Consider the following 17,579-nt stretch of genomic DNA (forward strand, 5'->3'; position numbering starts at 1 on the left):
CAGAGAAAAATGATGGTGAATATATGTCCACATCCTTTGGTCACGGATGAACTTCTAGGAGACAAGACATCCTAGCGATGGATGGCTTGGAAATAACTTTTCCGGTCTCTGTGCCTTCCAGTCCATTCTTTTTGGCCTTTTGTCTTGGACCCTCCTGTTTTGTACGCATCCATTTTCGTCATGGAGTGTGTTTTTGTGAAGGTTAAACCCCTTGCGGGAGTTTAAACTCGAGGCTAAAATAACAGACCCTTTGTTTTGGTTTTGGTTTTTTGTTTAATACCCTTTGATTCAACTGCAAGAAATCAACTTCCTACCAACCTTTATGTTCGCGGTCCAGCCACTTTTAAGGGAATCGAACTATTGTTTTGTTTTGCCAAAGATTTGGTCAGTTGTCTTCAGCTTCCAGTTCTTTATGGCTCTGAATATGCATTCTATTCTAAAACTAGCTTTGATTTGTTCCTTCTTGCCTACTATTAGCCCCTTGAGTTTGAATTACCCTGCGGTATTCAACTTCGGAGACTCAAATTCAGACACTGGTGGATTAGTCGCCGGAAAAGCTTTTCCACTGATACCACCTAATGGAGAAACCTACTTCCTTAAACCCTCTGGGAGATTCTGCGATGGGCGCTTAATTATTGACTTTCTAAGTAATGTTTTCTTCCTCTTTTATTTATTTATTATTTTAACATGTTTGTTTACGGAGAGTCACTGCCCGCATACATAGATATTTACAACGCACATGGTTGAGATCACGGAGATGGAATTTAATTCTAATATATATTGGAATATTAAAATATACTTTTTGCTTTTATTCTGCAGTGGAAGCAATGGAGCTTCCTTACCTGAACCCATATTTGGATTCTGTTGGCTCTCCCAGTTTCGAGACAGGGTGCAACTTTGCGACCGGAGGGTCTACTATACTTCCGGCCAATGCAGCTTCAATAAACCCCTTTTCCTTTAACCTTCAGCTATATCAATTCTTCAGATTCAAGAAACGAGCTCTTGCATTACTCTCAAAAGGTATTCATCATTGGACAAGCTTCTAAGTTTTGACAACACAATCATGGCTTGTTAAAATGGTTAAGTTTTTATGAAATCGCACTTACATTACGAAAATGGTTCTTTGTTTCAGATAAGGAACTTCAGAAATTCCTCCCTGCAGAAGGTTATTTCAAGCAGGGCCTTTATATGATTGACATAGGCCAAAATGATCTTGACACTGCATTCTACTCATTAAAATCGGAGGAAAATGTACTTGCTTTGATTCCACAACTTGTGTCAGGACTCGAGTATGGAATGAAGGTTCTGTCAAGCCAGAAATTATACTAGCTAGCTCTGATACAGCCTTAATAAATATTACTATACTTAATTCCTTTTCCTTTCTTTTTTTAGATATTATATGATTCAGGAGCAAGGAATTTCTGGATTCATAGCACAGGTCCCCTTGGGTGCTTGCCAAGAATTATTGCTACATTTGGAAAAAATGACAACCTAGATGAGCTTGGTTGTGTAAATTCACACAACCGAGCAGCTAATGTTTTCAACATGAAACTCCATGATGTTTGTGTAAACTTCTTGGCACAATTGCCTGAAGCTAATTGCACTTACGTCGACATTTACTCAATGAAGCTAAGCCTTATTTCAACTCATTCTCTATATGGTAAGCAGGTTATTACCTATCCATCTTTCAAATTTGTTATCATTATTTTTTCATGTTATACATCATCCGTTACTCCATCTGGATTTCGCGTACAGGATTCCAACAACCTCTAGCAGCATGCTGTGGTTATGGTGGGCCTCCACTGAATTTTGACTCTAGGATTGCTTGTGGTCTAACTAAGGATCTGAATGGGAGCATAGTGACAGCAAATCCATGCAACAACACTGCTGAGTATATAAATTGGGATGGAAATCATTATACAGAAGCTGCGAATAGATTTGTCGCAGACCTAATACTAACAGGAAATTATTCTGATTCGCCTCACTTGGCGAATGCACCATCTCTTACCTGACCAAAAATGAATGTTGTTGTATTACGTTTGTATCAGAGTTGATATGACAATGGCAGATAGATGTAAAGCATGGCAAAATGTGTTGAATAAAGACAATCTGTGAAATGGTTTTTTTTCCTGATAAAAACAAAAAGGTTCATTAAAAGAGTTCTCTGGTCTGAGATGATCACTGAATTTCTTTGGGCTCTCTTTTGTCGAAGTACAAAATTAACAAATTCAAGTTCCTCCAGCTCATTTACTATTCTGATGAATTATAACTCCCGAAATAGTAATGAACTAGCAGCTTGAAGAAGGATATGGCAATTGCCAACGAAATTTTAATACAGATGAATCATAAATTCACCGGCCTGAAAGTGCCTTAAATCCGGTTTTGCTCAATCGAAGTACTGCCGTCAAAGAGTCTTAATTAGAATCATAATTCAAAGAAAACAGGGTGAGATAAATGCAGACTCTCTACCCTCTTAAATTCCTTTCGGTATAGCTTCCTAGGTTGGATCATATTTCTTCCTCATCCCACCCTAGCTCACCCCAATTAATTAATGCAGACATATCATTTTCCGTTGTTGCTAACAACCCAAAATCATAAATTCGGAATCAATGATTGGTAGAACAAACAATGACTGGTGCAATAATTAGCTTGAATGTCGATTTTGTGGAGAATATGTTAGCATCATCCTACATTACACACCATCAAAACTCAAAACCATGCATGGCATTGATTCATGAAAGTTGCTGCATGCATGAGAGTTGCAAGTAACGTCTTAATACGGCAGCACAATTGCTTGATGTTGATTAATAAACGAATTATCTGACAACCAAATCCTATTTTTTTCCTCATATCGCCATATAAACAGGTGTACACATATAGATCAAGATCTATGACTTACATCAACGATAGGGCCGGCATTCCATTTTCATATAAATAGTAAGAGGGGAAAAGGAGGAATTACGTAGCGTTATATCTTTAATTCCCACCAAACTAGGAAAACATTATTTCATTTTGTTGTGAATGCAAGATCTTGATCTCCTTTTCTTCCCTCTCTAATTGGCATGGTAAGGGTCGGTAGGCCATCGGTTTTGATCCTTGATATCTAACTTTTTTGCTATGCAGGGGCAAGCCTTGTAATCTAAACTTGCTTTGCGAATTGATACTTAAGCTAAAGGAACTTAATTCGTTTTAGGGTATGTACTTCCTGCACTACTCTAGACGAAGCCGAAAAGCCGTAAGTTAATTAATAAGGCTCTTAATCTTAAATATACAATATGGTCTACTTTTGCATACAAATAGCATAATATTGCTAGCTGAACTTGAACTGTGACTTACATGGTTCTTTAACCATGGGCTATATTAAGAATCAAACATTTCTTTTTAAAAGAAAATAAATTGATTTTAAAGGTAATATTTTCATTTCTCTAAATATTAAGTTTTGGTTTGCTCATGAAGATAAAGACGCATATGGTGCATTATAGAAATAATTAATAGCAAGCAGGACAGCCTGGTTTTTATTTTTTGTCTTCAATTTTAATTTTAATTTATTTTCTGTACTACTTTAAAGAAGATAAATTAACTGAGAGGATACTAAAAATAGTATAATATTGATTCACTAATGCAAAAGGAATAGATTTTCATTTTATCTAACTTATACCCAACTATGATAGGAAAAGAACAAACCATGGTATAAATTGTATCTTTCTCCCGCAAAGTTTTATGGATGCTGCATGTAATTCTGAAATAAGTTCATTTTATTCATTGCATTTTCCTTTTTTTCAATATTTATATATACGTATTTTTGACCAAAATTAATCATCCTAATTTTTATTATTTGTAAATACTTGATTATGACTACTAACTTATTATTTCTCTAAAAATATTTTGTTTTACAAAAAATATAATGCTATACAAAAAATAACGATAACAAGTGCAATAGGTGAAACAGTTATATCTTATATACAATAATGAAAGTAACATAGAATAAGTTACAGAGTGCATATTTAGTTTTATTTTGAGATATTTTAGAAAGCTTTGGTTCTGTAACTCGGTACGAAGATGGTTAAGATGGACTTCTCTTAACTTTTTTCTAAAGTATAAGTGTCTTCTTTCTATATTTTTTTTTATTAATTAGTTTTACTTAAAAACAAATCTTATTATGTTATTAATGATTGTTTGCAGCAAAAGCCTACTACTTCAAAGATCACATAATGTGTTTTAGTCTCTATTCATTATATCCAATAAAACTCTTTTTAGTGATTACTACTTCTTATGTAAATTAAGGTAGCGTTTGGTATGAGAGAAGTGAGAGCACATTCCTTGCAATGTGTCCAATTAAATTACATTATAGTATTTGTTTTGCAACAGACCACTGCAATGTAAGATTGCAATACAATCACATTACAACCAAGGGATGTAATGTGATTACAGTTCAAAACCAATGCAATCACATTGCATTGCACTTTGCAATGTTCTTAAAGATACTTTTACCCTTCAACTTTGTTACCTTATTTAAAGCATTTTGTAACGTTATAATTAAAATAAAAACCATTAAAATAAAATATATAATATAAAAATAAAAAATTAAAATAAAATAAAATATAAGAAATTAAAATTTATATAATATAGGTAAAAGAAATTAAAATANGATTATAATAAGAAATAAAAAAAAATATATGACATTAAAAATATATTTAAGGGATGATATTATATAAAAATTAATAATAAAATATATAAGTATATTAAACTTACATTTTAATAAATAGGGGTAATTTTGAAAATTAACATTACATTCCCAGCAAAATACTTGTAAACCAAACGCTGCAATGTTATCTTCTCTACATTTTAATTATTATTTTACTTGTATATCAAACATTATAATGTTATTTTCCCTACAATTACATTGCTTGCAATCACATTACTTGCAATTATATTACTTGTAATCACATTGCATTGTAAAGTAACAAACGCTACCTAAAACTCTTACTTCAAAAAAAAATATACATTAAAATTCATTTTAGTCTTTTTAACTCAGTATATGCATTAAAGCCTATTATTGAGTAATTGTTCCTTGTGGTTCTATATGTAAAATCGTAACAATTCATTTGGAGCTATTTTCCACTTTATTCTTAATCTTACACTACCATTTCCCTATTCTTCCTCGCTTATCATAGTACAACACTTCCTCTTCACCTTTCTTATACATCTTTTTACTTATTTGTAACACTGTCTTTTCATATCTCAAGAAGAACCTCTCAACATTATTCTTCAAACATTACGCGCACTTGTGTTCAATGATATGTTTATAAATAAATCATTTCCTCCTCACTAAAGTTAAGCTAGTGGGATTTTCTACCAATCTTCTAAAGTTTAGCAAAACTATAACTATGTAATTTTGTTTCAAAATAAAACATTATTATGTTGCTCAAATTTACAACCCATTTCCATTAGCTCTAACCACGTCAACAAGAGGCCGATAGGAGGGGCTAGTGGGGGCCCCAATCCCTCAACAATTTTAAAATTTTATAACTTATTTTTATTTTTTGAAATTTTATAATTTCGTTGTTTTTAATATATTTTTATTTTTTTTGAAATTATATCATTTTATCTTTATAATAATTTTTTATTTGGTGAGATGCCCCATAACAATTAATTAACAATCAAATTTAATAGAGCTAAAATAAAACTTATTACAATAGAATTATTTTCAAACACCACTTCTCCAAAATTTTCCAATCGCTGTCTTTTGTTCTCATTACACTTTTTTGCTTGTCCGTATTTTTTACAGAAAATCTTTAATCAGTAACTCAATTTTCATGTCATTATAATTAGTAAGTTTAGTTATTCACTTATTTTATTTTAAATACTTTTAACTTAAATTTTTTTTATTTAATACTTTTTACTTGATGATTTTGATTCAGGATTTATCGTCTTAGAATATTTTGTTGAAAGCAACCAAATAAGGATTTGATTAAGCACTTAAGATTAGTTATCACTTATTTATTAGGGATTGTTTGATTGCTTTCTTATAAATTATTTGTGTTTTTTTTGTTTAGATTCTTATGAACAACTAAAATTTTAATTCGAGACTGCTTCCTCATTGAATTATTTATTGATATTGTATTTAATTTTTGTGATTAATTTTAGGGAATTGCTTCCTCATTGATTTGTTTATTGATAACTCTTAATATTGTTTAGAAGATTGCTTTTCATTGAGATTTTTCTTATTATATCTGTTAATTTTTGTTTGTTGTTAAGTTTTCCTAAAAATTGAGATTGTTATCATTATTAAATGATTGTGGTTATAATAGTTAATTCTTTTAATTAAATTATTAAGATTGATTCTTTTTAGTAATTTTTTTTGAAATTAGAATTATTGTCATTATTAAATTTATTTGAGTCAAATTGTTTTATAATTAACGGTTAACTAACTGTTATTAATCAAATATCATTGACATAAAAAAAAATGTCACATGATTATATTAATATGTCACATTATAACATAATATGATAACTTAACATTCCATGTAAACGTCATATGATATAAAAAATTATTAGTGATATTTTTTAAATAATTCAAAAATTTTAAAAATAAAAATATAAAAATTTGATTCAACACAATAAAAAGAGAAGTTATTAAAACTTTTTAAATAATTCATTTTTTTAGATATCATATCATTTTAAAATAAATCATAAAAGGGAAAAAAAATTCCAACCATTCCAATCTCGATCAATCCGAAACAACAATGTATTGGTCGACACTGCAAAGGAATACATGAGTTCACTTTTCTGTTTGGGCCGAAGAGAAATTACGATTGGGCTGTGAAGGCCTGCGTCAACCACAGGCTCAGGCAGGCAGGCAGGCAAATAAAGTCGGTTGTCTATCTCTGTTTTCTGTATTCAAATTGGGGGTGAAGAAGAGTGTGGCAACGATGAATCTTGGGTGCCTTGGATAAGCTCCTTCCTTCTCCCTCCCCTTCACTTCTCGCATCTAATTCCCTATTTACTCATTTCTTTCTCCAAAAGTTATTTACTATAACTATATCATTTCCTTGTTCCTTCGACCTTCCTTTTCCTCACACTTTTTTTTTTCCTCATCCATTTCCTTAAAAAAGAGCCTTCCGATTTCCCTTTCTGTTCTTTTGAATTTATTCTACATTTGTTTTTCGGTTTTGGTGTGATATTTGATCATTTCCGATCAAATTGGCTTTCTTTTTAACTTTTTTCGCTAATATTTTGTGCTGGTTTATGAGAAATGAAGGCTGTAACTGAAGGTCTTTAGAAATTAGGGTTTCCTTTTGAGTTTCCGTTAAGATGATTCCATGGGGCGGCCTCTCGTGCTGCTTGAGTGGAGCCGCTCTCTATCTTCTTGGAAGGAGCAGTGGCAGGTTAGCTTTCCATCGACTATGTCAATAAAAATAATTTCATCATCATTTACCGAATGCATTTGACAGAATTTTTTGAAAAATTGATAATCGAATTCTATACTTAACATGGTGGAACAGGGATGCAGAGCTTCTCAAGACGGTCACTCGAGTCAATCAGCTTAAGGAATTGGGTAGGTAGCCCCGGTGCCCCTTCTTCCTTTATGTTATGCATTTTTTTATGATTGGTTGAGATTTATTGCTTTTGGTTAATGATTTCCTATGCTTTCTACAACTTTTAGAAGGAAATTTGAGAAATGTGCTGAGTAAGAATGTAGATTAAGTTTTTGGACCCATTTTATAATTTATGCAAACTTATAACAATTTCAAGAGGCTTCCCGGTTTTTTTATTTGTTAATCATTGATTGTTTTGCTAATTAGTTATGCTGGAGCATCTTAGTTACATGTGAGTGTAGCTATGAATTCGCTCTCCCTAATGTTGATTTTTGGCAGCAAGGTTGTTCTCTGTTAATATTGAGGATAAGTTTGCAATTTGTATTAAAAAAATCCGATAACAATGGAAAAATGATCCCGTCCACCTTAAACTTTAACTACTGAAAATGGGTGTGGGACATGTTTATTTGTTTGGTAGATGTTGCTGGTTCTACACAGTACGTGTCGCGCAAGTAATATAATAGTAAGTATCGTCTCCACAGGGAGTTGTATCTAAACTCTTGCTAATTACTAAAGTTTAGAACCCTAATCTTATCCAAGTAAATCTAATTTTAAAAATTAATGAAAATTGAAATTAAAGTAACAAGCTAAACTAATGAATTAATGCTAAGGAATTTATAGAAATTCAGAACAATGGAGCCTAGGACTGGAAGTACTCTACTTTTCATTTGGATTTAATTTCAGGTTGCTAGCCTAGAGTCCAAATTTATGTACAATTCTCTGTTGAGATATTGTAAATATACCTATCTTAACTAATTTTTCATATGTCTCCCTAATCTTGGCTGCACATGGTATTTAAGTATATTTTTATCCTAAATACTAATCAAATCACCTATGCACTAACTGAAGTGAACGCATGCTATTCAAATCCTAGGTCTATTTTAAATTCCCTTTGTCAAGTTGCATTTAGAAACCCAACTCAATCTAATTGTTGATCAAGCAATCAGAAGCCATAAGCATTGATTTATAATAAACAACACAATATCCATTAATATTGGGTAAAAGGAAATTAAAGTACCTAAACTACAAATAGAGATTAACCACAATCCTAGGAATAGAAATTTAGTTCAACATATTTAATTCAAAACCCAATATTTCCAGAAAAATGTTCATTTCTACAATAAAGAAGAGAGAGAGATGGAACTGGTGTTAGAAAGGTAAGCTGATGTGGATGGTACAGCTCTCAAGAAAATCGTTCACTTCTCTTCTCCATTTCCTCTTTTGTGTAGACCAAATCCCTAACTTTTTCTATCTCTCATGAAAAGCTGCTCCAGATCTGTCCTTTCTTTTCCCTAAAAACTCTCTCTTATAACCTTTAAAAGTGACCCTTTGATTTGGAAAATTGAAGGGTCCACATTGCTTAGCTCGGCGTTGCAGCGCTGAGTTCACTGCCAAAGGCAGTGTTTGTAGTGCTGGACAGTGTTGCAGCGCTGGAGGTTCTGTTTGGTGAGGGGTTCTGGTTGACTGGGACAGCACTGCTGCGCTGGGCTTGCTGTTTCCATGCTTTGTTCCTTCAAGCTGCCTAGTGTAAAGCTGCTGTGGTCGGGCTACTTCTAACGCGATTTTGACCATACTCGGATCAGAACTGGGCGAAGTGATAAATATGAAAGTTATAGCCCTTCCTCTTAGCTTTCCAATGGTTTAAGAATCACGTTGATTGGACTTTTGTAGCTTGACTTATGTTTGAAATACCACTGCATGTTCGGTGAAGTCTGCACCTGGCTAACTTGTGAAATTCCTTGCCACTTGACCCCTTCTGTTTTGAGGACCTTAAAAACATAGGAGCTAAATCAGTTATAGCTAAAAATAGGAATTTTTTCCATACAAATGAGCAAAAATAACTTGAAGTAAACTAGCTCAATCATGAGTTAACTAATTAGAGAAAAACTAAAAAAATTACTTAAAATTTTGCCTAAACTTAAAGACTTAACCATTTTATCACTCAAAATATGGCAAGATAACTTTATATAATAGAGTTATCAGTAGTGTGAGTGTTATTGCACTGTCACTGCTAATGATGCTAAAGATGTTTATCGTAAATTTAAGGATAAAATACCTTGACCCTCGAAGTTTTAGTCATAACTCCACATGGGTCCATTAATATTCAAAATGGACATTCCACCTTAAACCTGTAAATGGTGTTACTGGACAAATGTGAAATGTCTAAAATACACTTCTTATTTCTCTCCTCTTTTTCACTATTTTCCTTTCTCTCACATCAGTTGGCAGTGCTCCCTTATGCTGGCCAGCCACCCCGCGGTCGGATTTGCATGCTCCCCTTGGGGAAATCTGGCCGGATGTGGCATTCCACAGCCAGATCTGGCCGTAGTGTGGCTGGCTGCGAGAGGTAGGGTAGAGGGAAAATTTTTTTTGAATAGGAGAAAAAAATTTTAAAAATGAAAAATTATAGCTTATATAGTTTGGTAATTTTTAAAATTAATGAAGGGTAAAATTGTTTGAGAAATATTACCACGTCATCAAACTGACGGAAATATTAACAGTTGACTAACGGTTTGATTTATGTGTTTAATGAAAGATATTCTTTTGAGGCAGACTATTCATTTCGAATATTAATGGACCCCGTATGGAATTATGGTCAAAACTTAGGAAGGTCAGGCTATTTTATAAAATTAATGTTAGGTGATACACTTGGGTGGGACTTGGGACTGATTTGATTAGTTGCCATCATATACATGTGCTAAGACATTTGTCTTAATAATATTGTGTTTCTTTCACCTTGCAGCTCAATTGCTTGACCTAGAAAGTAAAGTGCTTCCATTAATTGTTACAATCTCTGGAAGAGTAGGTTCTGAGACACCAATCAGTTGTGAGCACAGTGGATTAAGAGGTGTTATAGTAGAGGAAACGGTAACCAAAGAGCAACCAAAGAGCAGTAACTGTCGATGCTTTTATCCTTTTTTCTAATTGCACTGAAAAATTCTTGTTCCTATGTCTTAGGCTGAACAGCATTTTCTAAAGCACAATGATGCTGGTTCTTGGATACAAGATTCTGCATTGATGCTTTCTATGAGTAAAGAAGTTCCTTGGTATCTGGTTAGTTTATATTTCTCTCTGTCTTTTTGGTTTGAGTAGTATGCTGAAATTAATTTATTAATGCTGGATTGTTAAGGTGGTTATCTTTTGAATCGCACTTGGGATGAATTATGATGAGCTCCATGAGAATTACAGTTGTTGATGTAGCAGATTTGGTGACAATATTTTTAAATCATTAATTATAGGATGATGGAACTGGTCGAGTATATGTAGTTGGTGCTCGCAGTGCAGCAGGTTTTGCTCTAACTGTTGGAAGTGAAGTGTTTGAAGAGTCAGGTCGATCACTTGTACGTGGAACATTAGACTATCTCCAAGGTCTCAAGGTATTTTTTCTGTGTCGTTAGATTTTCCATTTTATGGTAACACTTTCAATTGGAATGAGCTTGTTTGATGGGCTATTTTGCTTGTAGATGCTTGGAGTCAAGCGAATTGAGCGAGTGCTTCCCACTGGTTCTTCCTTGACTGTTGTGGGTGAGGTATGTTTTCAATTAATGATTGCCTCTATTTTTGGCAAATGATGCTGAAATATCAATGCAGATTTAAATATACAAATTATCAATATATTAGGAAATGACAATGTTGTTACTAGTTTATATACTTGGTGCAGTCTGCTGTTTCCTACCCATGCTTTTAAGTTGAAAATCTTGGCAAAAAATGTGTATTAAGTATCTTTTTGCATAAGTATGGTAGGAAATCAATTTTTTTTTTCTAGGTTTTCCCTAAGAACTTGGGTTACCTAAGTTTCAAATTAACGTGGTCCAGCCTGACGCTTATATGGTCCTAAATGAATAAAAGGCAATGTTTCAATGTAGTCGGATGATGTCTAGCCTTATCTTAAAACTTTGAAAGCTTGGTGTTGAAGTAGTTTGATGATAGTTTCAACGTATATGAAACTTATCTGGAGCTAGTATTTGAGATTGATCTTTGGCCGAGACCATTTAGTCAAAGCCAAGGCCCAAGCCACAGTTTTTTTTTTTTATAATTGGGAAATGGGGGATTCGAACCCTGCTCTTTAGGCAGGAGAATCATGCACCAATCAATGAGTCAAATGCTCGGGTGCAAGTCATAGTTTTATTTCTGCCTAAAAGTTTTAAGCTGCAGCTCCATCTACTGAATACGATATCTTTTTATCAATAATTTTCAAAGCTTAAGCAGATCCCTGATGGCAGGAAGACTTTGCTTAATCACCATGGATCAGCATGCCACAGTAAATGTGTATCCTGGTCCTCTACATATTTCACTTGAAGCATCAGACAATTAACAGTGCCATTGCTCTTCTTGAATGTCTTAATATAATGGAACTTTCCTTGCAAACTTTTTGAATTCAAGATGTTTTCATGATTTAGAATTTAGAAAGCTGCAATTTCTGAGTTCATCATCCACATTTGGGTTACATGCTCATTTACATTTCCTCATTTTGCCTCTCCTAATCTTGTATGTGGTAGGCTGTCAAGGATGACATTGGAACAATTCGGATTCAGAAGCCCCATAAAGGGCCTTTTTATGTGTCCCCCAAAACTATTGAGCAACTCATTTCCAACCTTGGGAAATGGGCAAGGTTGTAAATATTTCAGACTCAGACTGCTTCCTTATTCCTTTTAACATAGATAAGTTTTGATGATTATTTCAAAAAATGAAGAAAATAACAGCATTTATATTTATTAGGTTGTACAAGTATGCATCTTTTGGACTGACCATCTTTGGTGTCTTTCTAATCACCAAGCATGCAATCCGTTACGTATTGGAGAGAAGGCGCCGTTGGGAATTGCAGCGAAGGTATGCTTGATTAGTGTTTTTATTGCTTGTTGAGAAACAGATTGGAATGTAGATTGACTGATATAGAGAACAATTGCTACACAATGGTCTTGTCACTATTCACATCAGGTTTTTTTTTTTATAAGAGGCATGTATTTATGAGCACCAAATAAACTGAATTGTGAACTTTGTTCATTCAGGGTTCTTGCTGCTGCAGCTAAGAGATCAGGGCCAGATAATGAAGGTAATTCATTAGCTGTCTAAAGGGTTGTTATTGTTCATGGTTTTGTCTGTACAAGGTGTTGGGATCTCACAATAATTTCTGTAGATTCAATTGAGAAAGCTGAAAATGGATCAGAAGCCAAGAGAGACCGCATAATGCCAGATCTATGTGTAATATGCCTTGAGCAAGAGTACAATGCTGTTTTCATTCAGTAAGTCAACTAGTTGTATTATTTTAATTGAGTCATATAAAGCAGTTAAAGTGCCTTGTTTTAAGCTATGCTGTCTATGCTTGTCTGTGTCAACTAGATACTTCTCACTATGCGAAAGAAGGTTTTATGTCTGATTTTAATTTATGCATCTATTTCCATAATGATGTATAACTGTGCTAAGTGCTTATGAGTCGCATTTCAAAATTCAGCTGGATAAAACAGGTATTATGTACCAAATTAATTCTGTCAATATCCATTCTTCAACGTAGAAATTATGTTGAATCAGTCACTTCTTCTGTATAAGAATTTCTGTTGCCTCTATTGTATACTGTGAGTTGCAAATCAGATGTTTACCCTGTGCACCTTATTGGTGCTGAGGCTAAATGGTGTTTCTTGATTTTCTTAAAGGTATATCCAGTAGAAAGGAATATATTATTAAATATCATCCGTATTTCGCATAAATTCCATTTTTTTTTATATAGGATGGGTGTTTTCCTCTGAAGTGAAATGTGAAGATGCTGTTGTTCGTAGACTGTCATCTGTACCCTTCCTTTTCTTTTTCCCTTCCACCTTTTTGGTGGTGGCTGGGATCAGCTACGAGGTGCATTAGAATGTCATTGGGCCATTGATGAGATATAGTATTTTCCATATTTAGCTGTAATAACACTTAAATTCCCTGTCATTATGCCACTGGTGATTGCTAGGTTTCTGAGCAGTGTTGATATTTATGTTTTTCCAAACATAAAGTTTGTCTAGATTATTTCTTTTGTTTTGTTCTAGCATGTGAGATGATCAAAATTTTTCACATCAAATTTGGCTTCTGAAGTATGCTTCTTCATATCTAATTTTAAACTCTAAACGGACTCATGACCTATTGCTTATGATATGCAGATGTGGTCATATGTGCTGTTGTACGACATGCTCTTCGCACTTAACTAACTGCCCTCTTTGCCGGAGACGTATTGATCAAGTTGTAAAAGTCTTTCGCCATTGAAGTTTAGCTTATGAAATTTGATAAGTGGCAATTGTACTAGCTGGGAAATCAGGATATTTATTTTTGTTCAGAGATGTGAGATTTTGACGGTATAGAATCCTTTTAACTAGCAGCCACTTCTTTGTGTAAATTCATAAATTTCCCTTGATACCTTGTAAATATTATTTTATATGCTAGATGATTTGTTGTCGTGATTTCCTGACAGCTACAGAGGATTATGTTTTGTCCATTCCCACAATACCTATTTAAGTTGATACGTATATTATTCGGGAGGGATGCGACGAAATTTATGCCAACTGTGCTCAGCTCCCTCAACCATTGTTCTCATCTGAGCGGGTTGATCTATTAGGGACAGTCCTTCGGTCATGCATTTCAAGGTTAGGGGTTTTAAGCATCAGGACATGAAAAAAAGGGTGATTGTATTTTTTTTAAAAAAAAAAGAAAGCAGAGGAAAAAAGTATAGATAAGTCAATTGGATATTGTGCTCGTAGTGCAGTTTATATCACGTGTGTGTTATATTTGCTCAATTCAAGTTTATTATAAAGGTGTAACTGAATTAATGGCTGCAAAGGTAACATTTGATGCTAAGGAATCTTTCTTTGTTGGGTTTTAGCCAACTAGCCAAGGATGCTAAGGAATCTTCTAGAACCATTTTATACATTAATTTTGGAATTGGCTTAATTAACTAATGGTCGAGAGACAAAACGTAATTAATATTGTAGGATGAAGAATTGATGATCATTATGATATTTTAACAGAAGGTGAAACGAATATATACTGAAGAACTACAGAGTATAACAAATCAAAGGCTGTCCGGAATCCAACATGGAGAAGTTCTGTTAAGAAGCATAAAGTTAAGCAAAGACTTCACCCATGAAACCTGAAACTCAGCTTCAGGAAAGAGGCTTCCACTTTCCGCAAAGTTCCGAATCTAGGTGACTTCCCCTCAGGCATATTCACCTTTTTTAAAGTGGAAAATTTCTCTAGTAAAATTGCTCGTTTCTTCTCCGTAGGCTACAGACCGCTCCATGTTCTAGAGTTGCGCTGCGCCACAAGAAACCTCGAGCGTCACCAACTTTAGATGTCATGCCCTGAATGTCACCTTACCAATGGTTTGTTCACATCACAAGTTAATGTTTCAAAACCTGATGCTTGCTGAATCGGATACCCTTTCGATTTTGCGTCGCAAAGTCATCAAGCTTTTGCTCTTTCTCGGTTCTTTCATCATGTAGAACAGCTATGAGTGTATGCAATGTCAAAAAACAAAACAATGAAAAATGATTTGCACCCTCTAAGCTGTACCCATATGGTCGGATTCTAGTTGAAGGAGATGAGAAAGAAGCGAAAAAGAAGGGAATATGTCCTGAATTCCTGATCCATCACATCAGTTTGACAAAAATGTGAAAAGTCATCCATTTCAATTTTAGAAATTATTAAGAATCTTTCCCAAGTTTCCGTCAGAGCTCTACAAGATTTGTTTTACACATGACACACGACGATTCTCGGTTTTGTTGTCCACTAGGCGAAGTGGATTTCTTTCTCTTTACAAGGCTTATGCTAAGTATAAATCTGGTGTTGCTCTGCCATTTTAAGTAGCCATCTTCTCCAGTTTCTGTTTGTCTTTCGTTCATAATATCATATCTCCAAAAACCTATTCAAAAAACTTGTTCACTTTCGCTTCACATCAATGGAAAAGAATCAAACTACTTGCCCCAAGGCTGTGTGTGAGAAAATCTTTAAAGCAATCACTTTCGCTCCTGCTTTCAGTACAATTCGTCGTATCTCGAGCTGGCGACATACACCCTCACCTGTCAAACACCCTCGAAATCCATCACTACCAAACTCTGATCCTCCTATAAGACCTCTTGATATCAAACCCAAACTGACATCACCAGAGCGCCCCAAACCTACAAGTGCAGAAGGGTCAGAAGTTCCCATCAATTTTGACTATGCCACCCGCTCGCCTACTCCACCAACTGAGAGTCCAAAACCAATATCCCTGAACGGTTCCATCCAGAATATTAATGGCCAAGTGCCACATGCCTGTACAGCTCAACAGGCAAAAGCACCAAAGCCCTCGACCGATATGGTTCAATCAGGAAAACCAACTGTCCCAGGTAACGGTCAGCAGGTATCCGGAGTTGCTTCCAGGACTGAACCTGGAACATCTGTCTTATCAGCAGAGAGTAAGCCCAAGCATAAGTCAGAAAACAGTAAGGGGCAAATCCAAGTCCAAATTGAACGACGTCAAGCCAATAGGGAGGAGGAAGGCAAGAAACCAACACATTATGATGATACATTTACCGCATATATCTCTCGAACAAAGAAGAGGATCACGTCACATGATCAGGAGTATGGAGAGAATTCCTCAAAAGTGCTTGGACATAACCATGGTCATGGTCATCGTGGTACTGGTAAGGATCATCACTTTTCGGATTACATCGACCGGACTAAAAGGACGATTAGAACTACTTCAAGCATCAAGGATAAAAGCGAGTCCTTCTTCAAGTGATTGACATCGATCAGTTACTTAAAACTATGAATAAACCGAAGATCGATTCTCTATACTTGAGGATAAAAGGTTTGAATTTGATGACTAATATCATTGATTTTGTTGTTCTGTGTGGTGTTTCTCTTGCTATGTTGTAAAGATCTCAACCTGAGCTATATATGGCTGTTGGGATGAATTTGAAACCAGATATACTGAAATATTCCACCATCTGTTTCTCACTAAACATTCCATCTGCTTTTGTACTCTATTTATCATTGGTTTAAATAAATAATTCTACTCGTGATTTATTTCCTTTTGGACTTTGGAGTGCGAATATGATACAGTAGTGGGAATATTGAAAACATTTCTAATCAATTAATTATCATTAAATTAAGTGATTAGTGGTGTTCAAGCTGTTCAATGAGGAGCAAGAATGAGTTTTACTGACCAACACATGTTCACTGCGCTTTTAAGTTAATTAAAGTTCCACCAAGTTGATTTTTTTTAATATTTTTCTAGAAAAACATATAATAAAAATACCAATTAAAACGAATCTAAAAAAACTTTGATATCATAATAAATTTGTTAAAATGTCCCGACTCCTTAAATTTTGATTGAAATTACACGAAAATTCATCAGATTTTGAAATAAACACTCATCTTTAAAAAAATATTTTTCACTAGACATATAAGTTCAACTGTTAATATTTTTATTAACTTACTGACGTGGTAAGAGTAAAAAGATAATTTTATCTTTGATTAATTTTTATAATTATAATTATCTAATTTTATTATTATTTTTATTAATTAAAAAAAAACTCTTCATTGGAGAGCACCGAAGCTCCCTTAAGGAGGCCCGATCTGGTTCTCCAAGGAGGGGAGCACTGAGGGAGCCTCAAATCGAGCTCCCTAAGGGAGGACTAGATCCTATCTATGCTCCTCTCCCTTGGGAGCACCAGTCAGTGCTTCTCTTTCTTGGGGAGCTAAGGAGTATCGATCGGTATTCTTTATTTTTTTTTTAAAAATAAGTTTTAAAATTAATAAAAAAGATATTTTAGATTTTTTATTATTTTTGTTAATAATATTTGTAGTCTTAGGATGAAATGTCCATTTTAAAAATTAATAAATTTTTATATAATTTTGATCAAAATTTAAACCTTTTATCAATGTAAAAGTTTAAGATGTTAGGCAAATGTTCAAGTTTTCTTTCTGTTCTCTTTTATTCATGTCAGCTGAACAATGACATTCCTAAAT

At 34.1% G+C, this 17,579-nt stretch overlaps 2 protein-coding genes across 3 annotated transcripts; both read left to right on the top strand.

Annotated features, from left to right (window-relative positions):
* Positions 193-2,199, top strand: LOC18613411 (GDSL esterase/lipase At1g54790). Of its 2 annotated transcripts, XM_018115648.1 has the most exons (6): positions 193-384; positions 478-647; positions 820-1,020; positions 1,133-1,302; positions 1,393-1,660; positions 1,756-2,199. In XM_018115648.1, the coding sequence occupies exons 1-6, from the start codon at positions 323-325 to the stop codon at positions 2,010-2,012; spliced, it is 1,128 nt and encodes a 375-aa protein (XP_017971137.1). In that variant the 5' UTR covers positions 193-322; the 3' UTR covers positions 2,013-2,199. The 2 variants fall into 2 exon arrangements, with proteins under 2 accessions (XP_017971137.1, XP_017971133.1); XM_018115644.1 differs by having other exon boundaries at positions 194-647.
* Positions 6,729-14,121, top strand: LOC18613412 (E3 ubiquitin-protein ligase SP1). Its single transcript, XM_007050628.2, has 11 exons — positions 6,729-7,388; positions 7,506-7,558; positions 10,342-10,466; positions 10,557-10,652; positions 10,838-10,975; positions 11,063-11,128; positions 12,098-12,210; positions 12,318-12,428; positions 12,608-12,651; positions 12,736-12,841; positions 13,733-14,121. The coding sequence occupies exons 1-11, from the start codon at positions 7,315-7,317 to the stop codon at positions 13,833-13,835; spliced, it is 1,029 nt and encodes a 342-aa protein (XP_007050690.2). The 5' UTR covers positions 6,729-7,314; the 3' UTR covers positions 13,836-14,121.

The sequence above is a fragment of the Theobroma cacao genome, chromosome 1 (assembly GCF_000208745.1).
Source record: "Theobroma cacao cultivar B97-61/B2 chromosome 1, Criollo_cocoa_genome_V2, whole genome shotgun sequence".
NCBI classification, from domain to species: Eukaryota; Viridiplantae; Streptophyta; class Magnoliopsida; order Malvales; family Malvaceae; genus Theobroma; species Theobroma cacao.

What these genes read in the sequence shown, in the direction of transcription:
- LOC18613411 (XM_018115644.1), top strand. Translation starts at nt 323, where the DNA reads ATGTTCGCGGTCCAGCCACTTTTAAGGGAATCGAACTATTGTTTTGTT. An exon ending in TCTTGCATTACTCTCAAAAG is followed by an intron (nt 1,021 to 1,132) that starts GTATTCATCATT and finishes TCTTTGTTTCAG; the next exon opens with ATAAGGAACTTCAGAAATTC. An exon ending in GACTCGAGTATGGAATGAAG is followed by an intron (nt 1,303 to 1,392) that starts GTTCTGTCAAGC and finishes TTCTTTTTTTAG; the next exon opens with ATATTATATGATTCAGGAGC.
- LOC18613412 (XM_007050628.2), top strand. Translation starts at nt 7,315, where the DNA reads ATGATTCCATGGGGCGGCCTCTCGTGCTGCTTGAGTGGAGCCGCTCTC. An exon ending in AAGAAGTTCCTTGGTATCTG is followed by an intron (nt 10,653 to 10,837) that starts GTTAGTTTATAT and finishes CATTAATTATAG; the next exon opens with GATGATGGAACTGGTCGAGT. An exon ending in AACCTTGGGAAATGGGCAAG is followed by an intron (nt 12,211 to 12,317) that starts GTTGTAAATATT and finishes TATATTTATTAG; the next exon opens with GTTGTACAAGTATGCATCTT.